General features: G+C 45.4%; 1 protein-coding gene across 1 annotated transcript in view; it reads left to right on the top strand.

Moving 5' to 3' along the window:
• PLXNA4 (plexin A4) overlaps positions 1–18,859 on the top strand; it is a 365,632-nt gene that overhangs the window by 270,292 nt on the left and 76,481 nt on the right. Inside the window, exons 5-8 of the mRNA XM_049774269.1 lie at positions 6,627–6,750; positions 7,841–7,994; positions 9,100–9,199; positions 10,340–10,454. Coding sequence (XP_049630226.1) covers positions 6,627–6,750; positions 7,841–7,994; positions 9,100–9,199; positions 10,340–10,454 — 493 coding nt within the window. The remainder of the gene's footprint in view (positions 1–6,626; positions 6,751–7,840; positions 7,995–9,099; positions 9,200–10,339; positions 10,455–18,859) is intronic.

The following is an 18,859-nucleotide window of genomic DNA, read 5'->3' as shown; positions in this document are numbered from 1 at the left end:
ATATGTCTCAGTGATGAGACTGATGGTAGATGTAGGCCTTCTTAATGAAGCACTATCTTGGAGTTCAGCCTGTGAGTCTCCTCATATTCTTATTCAGTGTGACCTGGAGTCTGGGCTTCTTTGACTTTCATTTAAATCCAATTCAAGGTGTTGCTTCACCTAAACCGCGTTAGTCAATGAATGGGTGCTGGTACAGTGTCTACACATTCTTGAAGAAATGTTTACATCCTGTAGGTTCTCCCTCATTCTGCAGCCTCAGGTCCTAGTGTGATCCTCCACTTTTCAGAGGTTTCTCTCCTAAATTCAATGGATACACAGTATGGATTAAGGAAACTGACTTTTCCCCTCTCATTACTGCCCAACACCCAAATGCAAACAGAAAAGATATGCCTTTATACCCAGAGGACAGAGAATGATCAGTACTGTCTTCTCATATCACCTAGGAAAACCCTGTGGTTATGAAACCAGGGAGCTCCAGTCCATCCTGAGATTAGGGGTATATTGGACACAAAGTGTTCTCAAACTCTGTCCTGTCATGCCGCCATGACTCTGATACCCTAGTTGTGTTCCTGGGCTTCAAAGTCCTGGGCAATTGGGTCAAGGGTAGTGAGATTTCTGATCATGATCTACTGGAGCAACTATGGGAATTATCTTAAGTAACTATAGCATCCTACTAGTTCTGCAGACCTGGATTATTCCATTGCATAGGCACCCTTTCTTTTGGCTTCAGTCTATCAGCCCTCACATGGACTTCCTCTTTTCAGCCAGGAGGAACCTTTCTTTGTCCCTGCAGGCAAATTTGTGGAGAGGTAGCAGAGCACTCTCTATTTCTGTCTCTCTTTCTCTGTCTCTCTGAGATATACATGTATATGCACAACACACACACACACACACACACACACACACACACACGAGTTCTTGGGTCTGTCGAGCTTTTATATAGAACACAATAGTAATTTAACCAGGTTTACCTGGTGCCTCCATGCAAGAAGGCCATTGTCCCTCATCCCTGTCTTTGTCTCAAATGATCCAGCCAGAAGAAATTAGTGAAAAGCAAGACAAAATACCTTTAGGTTGTCTCAGGCCAGGAGTGAGCCTTTTGAACACCAGAGCTCCCACCTGTACTCTAGACCCCACTTTTTGGTTCCCTTTTATTTTTGAAATAATAAAATAAAATAGCACTTTCGAGAGTTTGCTCTTTGGAGATTTGTATTTAGGATTGAGATCGATCTGCAACTTCTCCCCTTCAGTATCCTTAAAATTCAGCAGTGAATCTGCTGTTTTCCAGTCAGTCCTCACCCCACCTTCACTCCTACCCCAGCTCTGCTGAACCTCACCATGGTTTGAACCCAGAACCCAGAAAACTCAGCATCTGCTGCTCAGGTGGAGTTTGGGTGGTTGGAGATAGAAAGCTGTGGTAGGCTATGGTGCTGCTGCATCATATCATCTCTTTGTGGCCTTACTATTTTGGGGTTAATCCAAGAACAGCCTAAATGTTATGCTTCTATGAATTAATATGAGAGGATCCTAAGTCCAGGAACAGAAGCTTGTAGGGAGAGGGGGACACAGCATGTCCATGCTCTCTATTCTAACACTCCTCAGCAGAGGTGCTTCTTGTGCTGCATTCTAGACTCACACTCCAGTTCCTTTTGTTCTTCCTGGATTTTCCTGTAGGGGTAGAGCAAGTGCAGCAGGAAGTCTGCTCCATTTTCTTGATAGGGTTCTCCAGTGTGAGGACTAAGACCTAAAAACCCACCATTTCTGACTCCCATGTCCTTTTCACTTTTCCTCAAGGCTCCATTAAGAAGCCCCACCCCCATTTTTTTTCTCAGCAATTAACACAGATTCTTCCAATAGTATTCAGGATTATGAGAAATTCAATGTTACAAATGAGATACCCCCATGGATGAAAGCAGAGAGCTGGCTCTAGTGTCTAAGGCTGATAGGTTCCTCCCATGAGGACTGAAGTGACAGACCTGCCATAGCCCTCACTGAAACTCCCAGTTGGAGGTTCGCTGAGGCCAAACCCATAAAGAGTCCCATTTCCAAATTGAAACTTGCTTGCCTGGTGGCAGCCCTGGGAATTAATATTTCTATCAGTATACTTAGGAATTAATTTCTAGAGAACTTAATCACCACCACCACCACCTCTCTTTCTCTCTCTCTTTTCCTCATCCCCTTCCTTTCTCCATCCTGCTTCTTTCTAATTTTCCACTTGGCTGGGAATTCTCCAGCAGTGAAAGTTCAGATTTAGGGGAGGGCGGAGGTAACTGCTTCATTAGAGAGAATAATCTCATTGGAACCACTGAGTTGAATAATAACCCCTCCAGGGGCCAGAGTCTTTGTCCCCAGTGCCTAGTGGCACATCCTAGGTATCTTTGAAAGGTCCCTCTGCAAAGAAAAGATGGAACAAGGGAGGGAGAAAATCAGGGTTAGTAGGGATGAATATTAGGTCTGGAGACACTGACTTGCTTCCTTTTGCAAGTCAGTGGGACTCTGGGGATGGCAGCTGTGGGGTGATACTGGTGACAGATAAACCTGTCTAGATATATGCAGCACATCAGTCCTTAAAAGCTTCAGTTTTTAGACCTGGAAAGTAGTGGATGGGGAGATGGTTATTGTAAATAGTTTTTTGCATTAGACCCTGAGTTAAGTCATGAGGCTGCTGGCATAAATCTGCTGCCCCTTGTATTCTCAGTCTGTAGCATGGATCTGACCTGTATGGTTGGCCAAGTATTTCATAGAATGACACCTGAGTCCTCTGAGTATGGCTTGAGAGTGTCCCCATCACCACTATCACAACAAAAAAGGGAAGGTGTAAATGGATAAAGTAGGAACATTCTCCATCTTCAGGGTACTTCTGCCTTAAAAAAAAAGATACTAGCGTCTCAGGAAAGGAAGCTTTTACACTGTCCCGCTTTCACCTAGGCCTGCCTGCTCTCCATAAGCCATGAGGATCCCTGAGCACATGTCCCAGCCTGTGTAGAGGAGCAAGGGTAGTCCTGCTGCAGCAGAGGACCCTGGTATAGTCCCAAGGATTCCCCCAACTTCCTTTTCCTTGTCCTTTGCCCATCTAAGGCCTTCTGTTTGAGCTTTTCTCAACATTTGCAGCCTTCACCTCCATGGACCCTAAGGAAAAAAGAAATGTCAAAACTTCCCTGACACTGATCTTAATACCTACTTCCCACATCAGAATTGAGCTCCCAGAAGCCATGGGCAGCTCCTAAAAAGGCAGAGGCCCCCTCTCTCAGGCTCTCCACTCTGCACACAATCCATATCTCCCCATTTTGACTTCTAAGGCTCCTCCTTGCTCATTGAGAGGTGCACCTCAGTCTCTAACCCTGCCAAGTGGTTTTTTTTGACATTGGGTGGAACCAAGAGAAGATTCAGGGTTCTGTGAGGGCTATTTTATTTGGAGAGGCTGGAGGAGCTGGTGGAGAAGGGTTGCATCGTGGAATGTTAACTAGAATTTATTGAGATCCTGTGTGAAAGTCTGGTTTGCACAATAGTATAGAAACCCCATAATAAGCCTCAGAAATAAAGAAAGTTCTGTCCCCATTTTATGGATGAGCAAATGGCATGCCAAAGGGTTAATTTATTTGATCAAGATGACAACAGATTGAGCAGAGTTTTAAACTCATGATCAAGAGGCTAGGGATATAGCTCCCAGATAGGCATGCATGCCTGGCAAACTTGGATCCAAGATCCTGACTTTGAGCTTGACTTCACATGATTTTCCAAATACTGACCAATGAAGAATGTAAAATCAGGCAGCAATGTCATGTTGGACCCAAGCATCAAAACTGTCAGTCCAGCACATCAGGCTGAGTATTACTGGGAATGGATACTGAGACCCCAGTACCCACTAGGACACCCCTAAATAAAATGGCAAACAATATGATGTGATATGATGGAACCACTCGTGGCAGATTAAACAAATGACTAAACAAAACAAACCCAGTGTTTAGGAACAAGGAATAAATTGTGGTTATGGGAAGGGATAGATCAAGAAGATTGGGGAAACCAATAGGGAAAGAGTAGAAAGTAGACTTTGGAACAAAATCAAAGCAGTACATGTGGATGGTGATATGTTACCTGAGCTCCACTGTTATCAGTGTGACCTCCAGCAATTAAAACCATGACAAAAGGTGAGTTTTAGGCAGCTTCCCCAGCAAAAACGCATTCAAGGGAACAGAAGCAATTGTTAATGCTCATTTTTTAAAAAATTACAGAAGGCTCCAATACCATAAATTATGGAGGTTTTAAAGAGGCTATTGGAACTGGCCTGGACATAGCTACCTCCCCCCAAATACTTGTGTGGGCCTCAGGAGAGTGAGGGAATTTCATTCCTGTCTAGCTCCTCATTTGTGGATTCCAGGTGCCAATAGACTGGGACTGGCTTCATTTTCATCCTACTCCTAATTTTATCAAAGACATTTTTCAGACCTCCTAATTGCTCTTAGAAATAGGAACTTCAAAGTTGGGGAGCCAGTGAATAATTGAAGCTGGTACTAGCTCTCCAAGTCGGCTGTTAATGGGAGTAATAACACTATTAATAGCGATGTCAGAGCAGACACCCTGGGAAAGTCCATAACATTAGCTTAATGGCTGGAGGTAATGAAGTCCTCCCAGTGCAGTCAGCCAGCTGAATTAACTTCCAAAACTAGGTGGCAGACACCCTGGTGGCCATAATCTGCTGGATGGCTGACCTTTCATTCCTGAGATGGTGAGCCTAGAAGGGACTGAAATATTCACTTCATGAGTTGTTATCCCCTTCACAACATTTCCCAATAGTAGGCCATATCACCCTGAACCTAGAGAAGGGGACATTCCAGTGTTCACTGTGCATGAGGTGCCATAAAGATGGGGAGGAGAATGAGTTCATTCTATACTAGAGGGCCTCTGGCCCTCATCCCCCAGTCTAGAAACTTCAGAAGGTAGAATGACTTGGAAGCAGGCAAGTCATTAGTGCTCACAATCTTGCCCCTTTAATAAGCTATTGACTATGTCCAGGTTCCTTCCTCATCCTCTTGAAATGAAAATGAGAAGTTTTAGGTCCCTCTTCCTTACTTGTTGTGGAGATACTTGATGGCAGTAGCCATGATGCCATCCATGTGGTACTCGATAATGACTATGACTGCCAGAATGGGTTTTCTGACCCCTTGACTCCTCCACTGCCTGGAAGTTCTGGTTTCTCCTGATCTCACCCATTGCCCCATTTAATCCATGGCCTTGCAGGATCTCTCCCCTATTTGTTAAGTATTCCTCAGACAACTCCTCACTTAGTTGCTTGTTCTTACCACCATAACCTAAAGTGATTTTCTCCCCCCTCCCCGAGAATGCAAGGAAACACCCTGTTCAGTTCTCTTATATGTCTGATTATCATCCCAAGAAGATCCCAGGGTGTCCTTGTGAACTTCAGTTTTGACCCCATATCTCACCCATCTGTTCCTTCTTTATATTTTTCTCCTCGCACCCCATCCCATGATTAATTCCACATCCCTGACTACTACTTCCTACCAAGCTCCTCCCTTCTTTATCCCATCATATGATCCTTTCCCTGTGGTCTCTTCTCTTGAACTCAGAGAGACTAGTGCCTTTAGAGTGGTTTTCCTGGAGTCTATTAGACATGTCCTTCTGACAACCCTATTTTTCCTCAGTCCACAGTAGGATCCAATTTCCAAATCAGGATCACTCAGTTACCTTCCTGCAGAGACCTCCAAGGTCCTAGCCCTAACTGAGAGCACAACATCTTGCCTCATGATTTAGGCCCACATTTGGGAGAGGGGCATGATTGCCATGTATATCACCCAAAAGCCTCTAGAAGCTAAGAGTGTAAGGTCTCAGGTCACCTGGAATGGGATCCATGTAGGACACAGCCTCCTTTGAACAGACCAGGGCACCAGGCATAATAGTCAATTTCTCCAGCACCACCACCGCAGCATTCAGAAATACCCTCCAAGCAGCTGAGTTCTGGGGCAACTCTGTCAGTGTGATCTTCCCCTAGATCTTTACCATTTGACTGTGGGACAGGGGCTACACAGAAGTTAGGATAGTTTCATAGTTTAAGTGGCTCACACACTTAGAAGGTTGCATTTTACCCAGTAATTTCACAGTACAGAGGATAACTGAAGTTTTCCTAACTTTGCCTAGGGTGGAAGTGGACTGGAGGGAATTTAGAGGAAAAAGACATAGTAGTGTAAGAGCTGAGCTGAGTATGGAAAGATTAGTAGAAGTTGAACGAAGGAGGGCAGTCTAGACAGAGACCTGGCATGAAAAAGAAGCAGATAGGAAAGAGAGGGTGGGAAAAACAAGACTAGTTGTAGGAAGAAGAAGGGGCAGCCCCAGGGTCAAGGATGAGGTAGGAAACAAAATAGATGGACTTGGTTTCATCTAATGGGAATGATGAGAAGGCAAAGGGACTTTAGAATGACCCTGGACGTTCTGCATTCATCACCAAATGAGTGGGGGGACTTGGTGGGGAGCAGCAGGTGGAGAGGGAGATGGAAATGCATGGTGGGGTGCAGGCAGTTGAGTACATTCTGGGAGTGGCTGGTGATGTGGATTGGGTGAGCCCCTGATTGGTTCAAGTAAGCTTCCTGAGTCTTGGATCTCTTCCTTTTCAGGTGCACTCGGAAGGAGCGCTGTGAGAGATCCCGGGAGCCACGCAGGTTTGCCTCTGAAATGAGGCAGTGTGTGCGGCTGACGGTCCACCCCAGCAACATTTCTGTGTCGCAGTACAATGTACTGGTAAGACCACTGGGCCCAGGGCCAGGACTGTGACAGAAATACTCCCCTCATGCATGCCAAACAAGGCCACAGCCACATGACTCTGGTCCTGAGTACCTATAGGCAAGGAAGAGGATTAGGATACACAGGAGAATTGGAGAAGGAACTCTGCTTCTTGAGTGGAAAGACAGGGAAAACCATTGTTGCATTAAATAATTAACGATGGGGCTGGATGGTGGATGATGCCATCCAGCCCACATGGCTCTGCAACCTCCATGCAGCCGACGAGTTCCAGGCCCAGGTGAAATCACTCACACGCAGGCTTCAGGAAGAATCATCTTTATTTATGCCCTAGCCACCACAGGTGTGTGGCCTATGTCAACCTTTTAAGCATTCAGCTATATTTTGCTAGCCCTGCATCTTATCTCCTGTTAGCCATCTTCCCTTTGGGCTCCATGCGGCCCAAAGATCCAAAAGCCAGGAAGCCAAGCCGGGCCAAGAGAGAAACGGCAAAAGGGCACCCGCCCCGAATCCCCTGGCTCAGAGGTTTATCTATCCTTTTCCAGACCCCTCCCAGAAATGGGAGGTCTTGCAGGTAGTTACACCTATTATCCGGTTCCCAAGACCCCTCCCAGATATGGGTGGGTCTTAGGGTCTTTGCACCCAACTTCAGGGTTTTAGCTAGGTACACCAACAAACCATGATAACAAAATGGATGGAAAGAATAAGAAGAGAACATGCACTGGGGTCCTTGTTTTTGTTTCTGAGTGAGCAAAGAGACAGGACAGAGGGAGAAGGGGTACAAGTTCTGGCCCAAAGTACTTGGGGGACATTTTTCCAGAATTAGGAAGAATGTCAAAGGATATTTCATCATCTAAACCTCAGTTCTGCCCACCACCCTCCCACCCATTCCTGCTTCCTGAAGCTGAGACCATTCTGATTATAATGAAGTTTCTTGGGGTTTCCCACCCCATTTCTTTCTCTGTGCTCTTATAAACCTCTCTATCTCTTTTTCTGTGTTGCTGTCACCTCGTGGTTTCTCTCTCTTCTTCCTTTCTGATCTCTCTTGCACCCCCCCTTCCCCCAAATCCCTGGGCTGTGAAATTCACAGCTGGTCCTGGAGACGTACAATGTCCCTGAGCTGTCAGCGGGCGTCAACTGCACCTTTGAGGACCTGTCAGAGATGGATGGGCTGGTGATAGGCGATCAGATCCAATGCTATTCCCCAGCAGCAAAGGAGGTACCCCGGATCATCACAGAAAATGGTGAGTAGTCCCTGGAAATGAAGATGGAGAGCCATAGCCTCCCCCACTAGCCCAATAAACGAGAGCTCAGGACACACTCAGGTGGTTACAGTCTGACTGCAGGATGGGGAGGTGGAGGAAGGTGTATGAATGAGTGAGTACATTATAGGAAAAGGGATGCAAGTCTCTTTATCACATGGACCTTCTCAGAGGTTGGGAAACTGCAAGGAGGGCAATGGTGGGACAAGACCAGAAAGTCTCAGGGAGTAAGGGTCAAGTTCAAATCCTCTTGCTATTAGAGTGAGAGAGGACTTGCAGGGAATAGATCAAGGAGGGGCTCTGTCAGGAACTGGGCAAAGGGTTCCGAAGCTCATCTGATTCCTTTCTGTTTCACTGGCTCTCCGAATCTAAATTCCCTTCCCCCCACCTGATTCCAGCTCCCCAGAGCTGTCCCTTTGTTGCCAATGGCCCTGGAAATGGCTTGGTGGACAGAGGCCACAGGTTGACTAGAAGCAGCCTGGCCAGAGACACATTGGCTTTTCATATTTGCTAGGAGCTGATTGACTAGTGACACTTTGAGGAAGGCCCATTGTGGAATGGGCCAGAAGTACTGGAGTCTGGACTGCAAATTACATATGGGTTCTATCATCTTCCCAGGCACCAGCTCAAGATCAAAGGAACTCCCCAACCCAGTGCACCCTGAGTCTAGTGGAAATAGGGGGCACTAGAACATGGTCACTATCAGCAGAGATGGGGAATGCTCCACATCTTATCTGAGCTCTGGCTCAGTGTGTGTCTGCTATGCTGTGGGGATATACCTGTCACCCAGTTGCTGTCAGCCTGCATGTGTGTATGAATGCAGTTTATGAAGTTCCCTGAGTGTTTGTTGGGGATACATACCTATAGAAGAAGGGAAACAGTGATAACTGGAGACCAAGGGAGTGGTATGGAAAGAGGTATGGAGCACAAATTCCTCTGCAGCACTCTCAGTCTTGTCTGGGCTTATGTGGAGCGAAGAGCCTCACCTGGAAAATGATTTCCCTTTTCTGAGTACAGATTTCTCTAGGGTAGCCCTCTGTAGGGCCTTAGCCTTCCCCCTGACCTTGTGGATGGTTCTGTCCTATAGGGGACCACCATGTTGTCCAGCTGCAGCTCAAGTCCAAGGAGACAGGCATGACTTTTGCTAGCACCAGTTTTGTCTTCTACAACTGCAGCGTTCATAACTCGTAAGTGTCACCCGGTTATCATCATACATAAACAGCTCCCTGCTCCTGGGGTCCAAATTTATCTAGAGAGAGAGAAGAAACCTCCCTACAACCCTGTTTCAGGGAACCACCATCTGGAAGAGACTATTCACACTTCACCATCTCTCATCCTATGGCTGTTAACAGGGTTAATGGAAAGAGAGGAGAGGAGAGAGTGAAAACTGGTGGGGAAGGCCACACTTCCAACAATGCATCTTCTACCTTCAATCTATCTACATATGCCTGGCATATACATAGGTGGAAAGTACCCTTATTTCCAAAGGGGGCTATAAGGAGAAGAGAGGAGCTCCTGCTTGCCCTGACTGTCATCTGGGGACTCATTAGTTAACTGTCACCTGTATGCTGGGTCTGGACCCAGTGAGGGAAGAGAGAAGGCTCTGGTCTTGTTAGTTGAAGCTTCAGTTTCCTAAAAGACAGCAGATGGGACAGCAGACAAGTTCTGAGTTCCACTGAACTGGAGAACATCTGTCTTAGGGCCCCAGAGTCCTCTGTGCATAGTAAAATAGTGGCTTCTTTTTAGGGTACCACTCATACAGCAGCTACCTGGGCACGGAGAAGGTGATATCCCTGTAGTACATTTAGTCTGGCCACTACTGCCAAGAGAAGGTGTAGGCAGTAATGAGGAGAGCTATATCTGTGGTGAGGAAGAACAACCCCCACCCCAAACCTACATGAATCTGGCCCACATGGCTATTAGAACTGCTTTCTTATGGGCATATCTATGTGGGTCCTGATAGCCAAGATAATAGAATCAATTAGAATGAAAATGTCATATTTGACTTAACTCTCATGGGTTCTCTGGATGAGCCCCTTTACTCTAGACCTCCCAATTTACCAATTCAAAAATGTTAACATCATAGGGATGTGGAAGGTGACTGTTTAGGATCTGGGAGCCAGAGTTCACCCGAATGAGGATTGGGGAGGCCAAAGGCTCAGCTTCCATAGGAGTTGGAAGAGAAGAAATAGATTTGTGCAAGATCTTTATATTCATGATTGGAGGTGTTTTCTCTTCCCATAAAAACCCGTTTTACTAGAATCTTAGCCCCCCAGTTTGAGTTCACCTGAATTCTTTGACTCATACTCTTCCTTGTCTATGCCCAGGTGCCTATCTTGTGTGGAGAGTCCATACCGCTGCCACTGGTGTAAATATCGGCATGTCTGCACCCACGACCCCAAGAGTTGCTCCTTCCAGGAAGGCCGAGTGAAGCTGCCTGAGGTAAGTACCAGTAGCCAGGGTGCTAAGTGCTGCCTAAAAAAACTATCAGGCCATGTCAAGACTTTGCACCGACAATACCAGTATGCTTTGCACCAAACAGAGCAAAGATAAAATGTGTGTGAAAGGGAGAGAGAATTAAGGAAGCAATATTCGACTTATGAGCAATGTGGGCTTCTCCAAGTATGGTTTTCAGACTTGCAGCTATGGCCTCACCTGCCACCTTATTAGAGTCCCAGTGTCTTCCATCACCTGCCACACTGGATGAGAGACTGAACTGAATATTTAGTGAATCCCCTGCAATTCTAGCTGGAGAGTCATTGAGGCAGCTGGTCGAAGGGCTAGGGTAGGCTGACACATTTTTATTCCTTCTGCTTTTTTATTTTTACACTTGAAAATTATTTTTCATCATATTAGAAGTACATTACAACTATGTGCTTACTGCCTTAGAATGGAGGTTGATGGCAAAAGCTTCAATGACAGAGGGTTTGAAAACACTTTGCTTGGAAGACAAGCAACTAGAATTAAATAATATGTAATCATACAATGTAGTCATAGAATGCAAATATACAATGCAATACAGTAATACAATGCAATGCAATGCAAACATGCCTAATCTCCTCTGATCTTATAAACTAAGCTCAATTGGCTGGTTAGTACTTGAATGGAAGAAAATTTTCTACATCTCTGTCTCTCTATCTTAGTCTCATTCCTAGCCTTTCTATTTACCCCAATAGGTAGATACATCTCTGTGTATACTTATACTTACCTCTCTCTGTATTTCTCTGCTTATCTATATATCCACTGTTGTTAGGCCCCTCTTAATCGTCTAGCAGTACCACCATTTTCCTGCAGATACAGAGCTGTATCTATGCATCTCTGTATTTAATTATACTTAGCTCTCTCTGTATTTCTTTGCATCTCAGCTGTTGTTAGGCCCCCACCTAATCATCCAGTACCACCACTTCCCTGCAGATACAGAGCTTTCTGAGCCCCAGGCCTGTACTCTCTCTGTAAACAGTGGATTCAGATAGACTCTACCCTTTTCATAACCCACCTCCCATCTTGGGTGTACCTTCACATTTCCACACAGGGACAATGACCCCCGTAGCCCTAGCCTACCCTAACCAGTAAGAGCAAGTATTAGTCCTAGAATCTAAAGTTTAAGGATAGATTGAGGGATATGCTGAGCACAGAAAGACTAGAAAAATTTATCATAACATCGTTGCTCTCCTCCCACAAACTTTTACCCTCAACTTTGAATCCCACTTTGACCAAATGATTCATGGCAGGAGGAAGATGTGTCACCTGAGAGGCTAAAAGGGGAAAGGGATAGTGCTTGTACCCAGACACACAGCTACATTGGGCTTCCTAATTCAATGGATATTAGCTAGATTGCCTGGCAGTGGGGAGGCCCAAGCCCCTTTGGAATGAGCTTTGACAGAGAAAAGAGGAACAGGCCACTTATTTAGAGATAGGGCTAAGGAATGGTGGTGAGGTAAGGTCAACACCCAATTAGAATGATGCTGATTGAAGGGACTTCAGCAGAGCAAACAAAAAATGAAAGCAGAGATCTTAAAAACACCAGAAAGCCCAGGGCCCTTGGAACTGCATGGTTTGTGTTTTCACTAGATACCCAGGCCTCTTCACATTGCAGATCCTGAACCACATCCTCTGAGTTGGAGGCTGGGGAGACATCAAGCTCTGTACTCTCCACTCCCATGGAGGTGCAGGCATATTTCCACATACGAAAGGCTGGTGGGAGTCTCCACCATGAGGTCTCTCTGTGGCCAGAGTAGCTGATCCATACTCATTATCAGAAGAGACCCACCTAGAGGGCCTCTTCCTAGGGAAAGGGAAGGATGGCGTCTTAACTTTACATAGGTGTTGTTTGGATTTTACATTTGATTTAATGCACCTGGTCTTTTAGACACATGGACCTAAAGCTAGTAAGACTGACAGCTCAGTGAAACCATGTTTGTATAGATCTAAGGAAAGGCTCTCAGCTCCACCCATTTTAGGCATTATCAGGAGGCATTCAGGCCAGGAGGCAATCTCTTCCTATTTTGTTTAGAAATCTGCAAGACACTTGATGGGAGTTGAAACAAAGCATTTCTCAGATTCTCTTCAGCTCTCCAGACTGGTGAACCTGGCACCTGTTTCACTGTTGGAGAATCTCAGGAATTCAATGAAAAGCAGAAACAATGGATCTATTTGGTAGATTTCAAAGGACCCTAATCAGTTAATTACCTTGAAGAGGTTTTTAGATTTCTGCTTACTCTTGTTTGTTCCTCTTGTCCCAAGTTTCTTTCTTTTAAATTTACAAAAGGGTCTTGCATCGGCACTGGAGCAATAGTACAGTGGTAGGACATTTGCCTTGCACATGGCTGACTTAGGACAGAGCTGGGTTCAATCCCCAGTGTTCCATGTGGCCACCTAAGTCAGGAGCAATTTCTTAGTGCATAGCCAGGAATAACCCCTGAGTATCACCGGTTGTGACCCAAAAACCAAAATAAGGACCTTGCATTAACTACTGAGTAAAAGTCAAAAACAACTAGAAGACAATGAGTCAAGAGGCTGCTGTGCTGCAGAGCAGTTTGGGGATTCCTCTAGATGAATGGTGACTTCAGATGCTCAGATTGCATGCCAGGATCACCAGGCAATAGCTACTCAACACTGGCAAAGGCTACTGGGACTCTAGCACATCAAAGTACTTGGTCAGTGAAGGAACATGGCATTGTTCTGTCCTACAGCTGCATTTGGTGCTTCCCTTTTCACTGTCATTTTATGTGGGCCATTGCAGTGACAGACATTGCCATGCCATTATCCCATCATTGACTGGATTAAATTTAGGTTTATCTCTTTCCTTGGATGGGTATTTAGTCAAATAGAAAAAAGTCTAAAACTGTGCTTCCATCCAAACTTGGAGGTTGCATTCAGCACAACTCAGTTTTGGGCTATTTAGAATTTGACATAAAGGAAGAGTCAGAGTTGATCACCTTAGAGCTATCATTGAAGCAGCATCTCCCTGGATATTATATCAGAGGGAAAAGAAGCTAATCTTTGTCTGTGACTGTGTTCTTACTCCAAACATTTGAGGTTCTGTGAATGGAGATCATTGTCCTCCTTTTATGAGACATTCTTTATACTGCTAATAGAAATATAGTGCTATTTTAATGCTTATATTCCTCCCCTAGTACATGATATAAATATTTATAAATAATATATTATATTTGGAAAGATTAAATAATAGGAATTAAGAATAACAAAGAAAAGCACTCTTTGAAAGAGGATTCTTGTAGGAGTCACAAATGTCCCTACTCCACATCAGGTATAGAGTTCTTTGGTTGTGTGCTACTCTGATGCCTTACTGCATACCATTTTTCTCCTCACGGTCCAGTTCTTGGTTATTTCCCATACTTGAGGAATTGTAAGAGATTTTCAGTTGTATGAGATATCTGGAGATCCATTTTCAGAGAGTGGGGTCCTTGGTCTGCATCAGAGGTTCTCAAATTTATTTGGCCTATTCAGAAAAATATGACTCAGTGCCCTCCCCTGAAACCTTTAAGCAGATGAAAGTGCCTTACCGCCCCCCCCCATCCCAAATTGCACTAGAGCCTACTAAATTCTCCTTGGATCATTCCTGCGCCCCCAATGAGGGGCCAGGGCAGTAGGTTCCACTCTGGGAAAGATTAGGACCTTTGATAGCTCTAATTATAATCCTGGGAATACTTTGGAGAGCAGTGAAGAGAATACATGCCCCAAAAAGAAAAGGTGAATGCTACAGTCTAGGCCTAGACCTCCCATCCTGCCTACCTGCATGACTCTCAGCCTGCCTTAAGTTTGTAGCTGCCTTGGGGCTCCAGGTGCAGAGCCAGGTTCAGGGATTCTTCCCAAAGTCCCCAGCTTTTATTTTCTTGTACCCTTCAAGTGTGAGAAGATGAGCATGGTCTTTTGTAGACTGCCAGGTGGCTTGTATCCCCCTCAGCACCATCTTGCACCCCAGGAAGGGGCTCCGCTGGGCAGTGTCCAATTTCAGTGTTGGCTTTATGAGCTACCACCAGGGATTGTTGAATTACCCTTTTCTTTTTTCTTTTTTTTTTTTCCTGAATAAAGAGTACATTCAAACGAAGTTATTGGCGTGGAACAAAGAAAGCCCGTCGATCATTGTTGTTATTATATTAATGGCAACTATTCTTGCATAATTACAATGATTAGAAATAGAATGGCCAATAACATGTCGTTTGTGGTAACTATATCCTTGTTACAAGGAATGATTTTGTTTCAACTAATGGTGGCATTATGATAACAACCTTGGGTCCTTAGATCAACTGCCAGATCCAAAGAGAAGACAGAGGGGAAGAAAAGGGGGAGTTGAAGGAATATGCTAAAGTTCCTGACCTCAATTCTGCTCATATCACCTCAGCTAAGCCTCTTTGTTGCATTCCCTCAGTGAATGGTCTTTCAATACCTCTAGTGAGCAGTGGAGTGGGCCACTCAGGCTGATAGACTTTGCTAAGAAGGCAAAATGCTCCTGTTCCTGGCATAAAGGCTCAGAGCAGAGCCTTTGTCCAGAGGTCAGGTAGAAGATCAGATGAAGCAAAATGAATTCTATGTAGTTTACAAGGTTGGTCTAGAAAAATTCACCCAATACCCCTTCTACCCAACATTGCCTGGTACTCTGAAATGCATTGTTTCTAAGATACTGTGCTCTCCAAGATTGAGACGATAACTATTAAAATTTTAAGACTGCTACACCTTCCCCACCACCACCCCAGGATCAAACAGACCAAGAATATTTTTTTTCAGTTACACTAGAGGGAAATCAGACCCTTGAGTCTTATCAGGAATTTTGCTCCCCTTTGCAGATCTAACCCAAGAGAATAAGCCATCAACCCCACCTCTGGGTCTGCCTTTCACTCTCCTTTGAGAAAACAAAGCCAACCCCACCTAAAAGAACTTCTCCCCTTCTATGCCATAAGGCCCCTCTCCAGAGGCCCCATTACCGGGTTGCCATTACTTCCGACTGCACTTTCCATCAATCTCATCTGCCCCTCCTCCTTTAAGGTTATGGGTATTTCCTTTCTGTATTATTACTTGGCTCTCTTCATAAACCAGCCCATCGTAGATCACACTAATGGCATTATAAACTTTGGGGACAGCAAGAAAATATATGGTGCATTCCATTTTTGTATTGGGTATCTTGGGTCTGAGGAGGTAAGTATAAATTGGGGGGATTGGTTGAGACTAGGGCTGGCCTGTCTTTGGAATTGATGGGAATTGAGGTGGCCTACAAATCACTTACATCTTAGTGCCCCAGTTTCTTAGGTTCAGGTCCCTGCCCTGATCTCTCCCCCACCCCACAGCATTCTCTTCCTCCCCCCAGTATGGCTGGAGCATGTTGGAGAGTTAGAGCTCTCATCTTGTAAACACACCAGGGGCTGTAAATCCACCTCCCACCTTTTCTCCATGCAGCCCCAGGCCTGAAGGCAGACTTTTCTCTCTCTCTTTCTCTCAGCTTCAGAGCATTCTTTATGTCCTTGTTCAATTATTTAACTATGCAAGGAAACCTCTATAGAACACAGATGCTGACATGTTGGACATGGCAGCGGACAGCCATTCTCTAGCTTCTTTGCTTTGGCATGGTGTTGGAACTCCTTGTAATTAGCAGCACTGTCTTCACTCAACTGTGGCTTTGAGTGAAGGCCAGAATAAGCAAGGGGGTGGGGGGCCGGACAGTTGACCTGGAGTCCCTGATACCATCTCCTGGAAAAGCCAGACATGAAAGATGCCTCAAGCTGGTCTTTCCAAATCCGACCCCCCCCCTTCTTTCCTTACAGCTGCAGAATGTAGCTGCAGGCAAAACAGCCTCCTAGGGAATCTGATTCTTAAGAGTCTGCATTTGTCTCCAAATAATCTTGTTCAGTGCAGGTACTTTCCACCTTCCAAAAGCTGGCTCTTTCAAATGATGGTCTTGAGAAAGTTGCCCTTGAAAAGAGAAGGGTTGTGTGTTTTTGGAGGAACTCTGGGTGGGGAGTATAGATAATCATCTGGGGAACAAAAGTCAGTAAAATGATCAGGGGAAATATTTTGTTCATCAGCTTTGTGGGAATGAAATAAAGAGCTGGTGTCCTTTGTTGCTTTATTTGGAGCTGCGAGGGGGTGATCCAATGAAATGGGATATAGAGCTGGCATGCCCAAATTGAATCCTTGCACCTGGTTAACTGTGCTCCTTTGAATCATAGTACAGACCAGTCTGTGCCACTGTGTGAAGCTGCTAGGTGTTGCTTACTAAAATATTAAGCCAAGCACTGTGGTGTGACTACCCTGCCCCCAAGTACTGCCAAGCCTGTGGGCCACACTGATGAGAATTGGTGTGCTTCCTGGACCTCCAAGATCCCAGGAGTGACCCTCCTTTAGAAATGTGAAAGTATTTCCCTCCCAGTAGGTAAATGGTTACTCCCAGGGGGCCCATCTACTCCACAAAGCCCCCCCCCCCAACTCCTCCAACATCCTATCAGTGGGAGTGGTTTTTGAAATTCCAGAATATTTTGAACTGGTTCATCAGGTATTAAAGTGATAGGGAAACAGAGTTTTCAAAAAGATTGTGTAATCATATTTTCTGGTGTCTGTTGGGTTCCTAAGAGCATCTGGACCACAAAAATCAAGGTATCCCAACCAATCAAACAAACAAACATGGCACCCCCACCAACCTTTCTCCTTTCTGCAATAGGGATTTGCCAAAGGACACATGGTGGGCTGTCCAGGAGCTTTCACACTCAGAGCCTGGGACCTCACATCCCTAGGTATTCAGCGACTAGAAAAGAGGCTGCTAGTGGAGGGAAATGATACCCTAATTTCAGCTTTTGCCCCTGGTGTTAAGGGTACCTGGAGTTGAAATTGTCAGGTTGCACTAGGAGAAAGTGGAGAGAAAATTCATGGGAAAGTACCATTCTTTAGCTATATAGCCAAAACATAGACTCATTAACACTGAAAACACAAAATCTAAGCTATAATCACAAACTTTAAAAAGTGCCTGTCGCGGTGGAATAGGATAGGGTGTGGGGTGTAGGAGGGTGCATGAGAGCACTGATGGAGAGAAGCTGGCACTGGTGGTGCATTTGTTGTTGTTGGAATATTGCTTGCATAAATCTCAGTTATCAATAACTTTGTAAACCACAGTTCTTTAATCAAATAAAAAGGCTTTGGGTTGTGTGTGTGTGTATGTGTGTGTGTGTGCATGCGTGCATGCATGCATGCGTGCGTGCGTGCATGTGTGTGTGTGTTTTAAGCACAGGGCAGGGTAATCTTTGAGAAGTGAAATCAGAAGTGACAAGAGGCCAAATGAGACACAGCCTGAACCATGAGGAAAGATAGCAAAGAACAACCCTAACTGCATACATCTTTGTCCCATCCCTGATACTCACATTTGGTGATTTATAGGATTACCCCCCAAATGGCCATTTGACGGAGGTAGGGAGTCATGTCAAATGGCATTTAGGAACCTAGGGCCACTTCCAGGAAGGGATGAGGGGTGCTGTGAGAGCTGCATCTAACTACACAGAGAGTAATGGTCACCAGGGCCTGGACCCAGTATATACTCTGCTATTTGAGCCACATCTCCTGCCCTGCAGGCATTTTTATCCCAGCTGACAGGAGATGGACAGCTTAGCCCTTTCAAGACTGACTAAGGGAGCCTTGTGCCCAGCCAGCTGGATCATCCAGCCTGGGGCTTTCTCTTTAAAGAAGCTTAAAGGTACTGACAGGGTCTGGAGGGCCCCAGCCAGTTTGGGCAGAAGTGCTGGAATTATTTGATATGGATATGGCAGAGAAATGAGGAGGTCTTTGCTCTAAGTGTCAGACTTGGACTTCTCAGAACAAGTCAGGTGAGGGTGGGGAGTTGGGAAGAGAGAAACAGGTTACAGGGCTGCCTGGTGGGCTAGCAGCATGTACCCAACTCCCAATAGGAAAATGGACCCAGCCTAGCCCTGGGCCTCTCCAATTATTATTAATGAACTTACTAGAAGAGCTATCAGTCTTTTTATATGCAAATGAGGCCTTTATGGGACCCTGGGCAATCAGGACTCATTAGAGATTGCCTAACAAGCTTCAGAAAGGATGTTCTAGTTGGGAGAATATTGAGGTTTAGGCATCCCCCAGGCCTTGGATCAGCACCAGATCAGCCTGTACGCAAGGTTCTAGTCCAACCAGCTCCCTGGTTCCTTGAGATCCTGGCTCCCCTTCTTTGGTTGGTCCTGCCCACTGGAGGGAGCTTTCATTAAAGGGGAGAAAGATGGTGGGTGTGAGCTCTCCAGCTGCTCATACATCTGTTGCCCTTGAACTATCATTTGCTTCTCCCGGCCTCAATTTCTCTACTTTTTATGTTTTGGGGTGGTTTTTTTTTTCCC

Source organism: Suncus etruscus, chromosome 1, assembly GCF_024139225.1.
Source record: "Suncus etruscus isolate mSunEtr1 chromosome 1, mSunEtr1.pri.cur, whole genome shotgun sequence".
Lineage (NCBI taxonomy): Eukaryota > Metazoa > Chordata > Mammalia > Eulipotyphla > Soricidae > Suncus > Suncus etruscus.
This window is presented reverse-complemented; position numbering and strand designations above follow the sequence as displayed.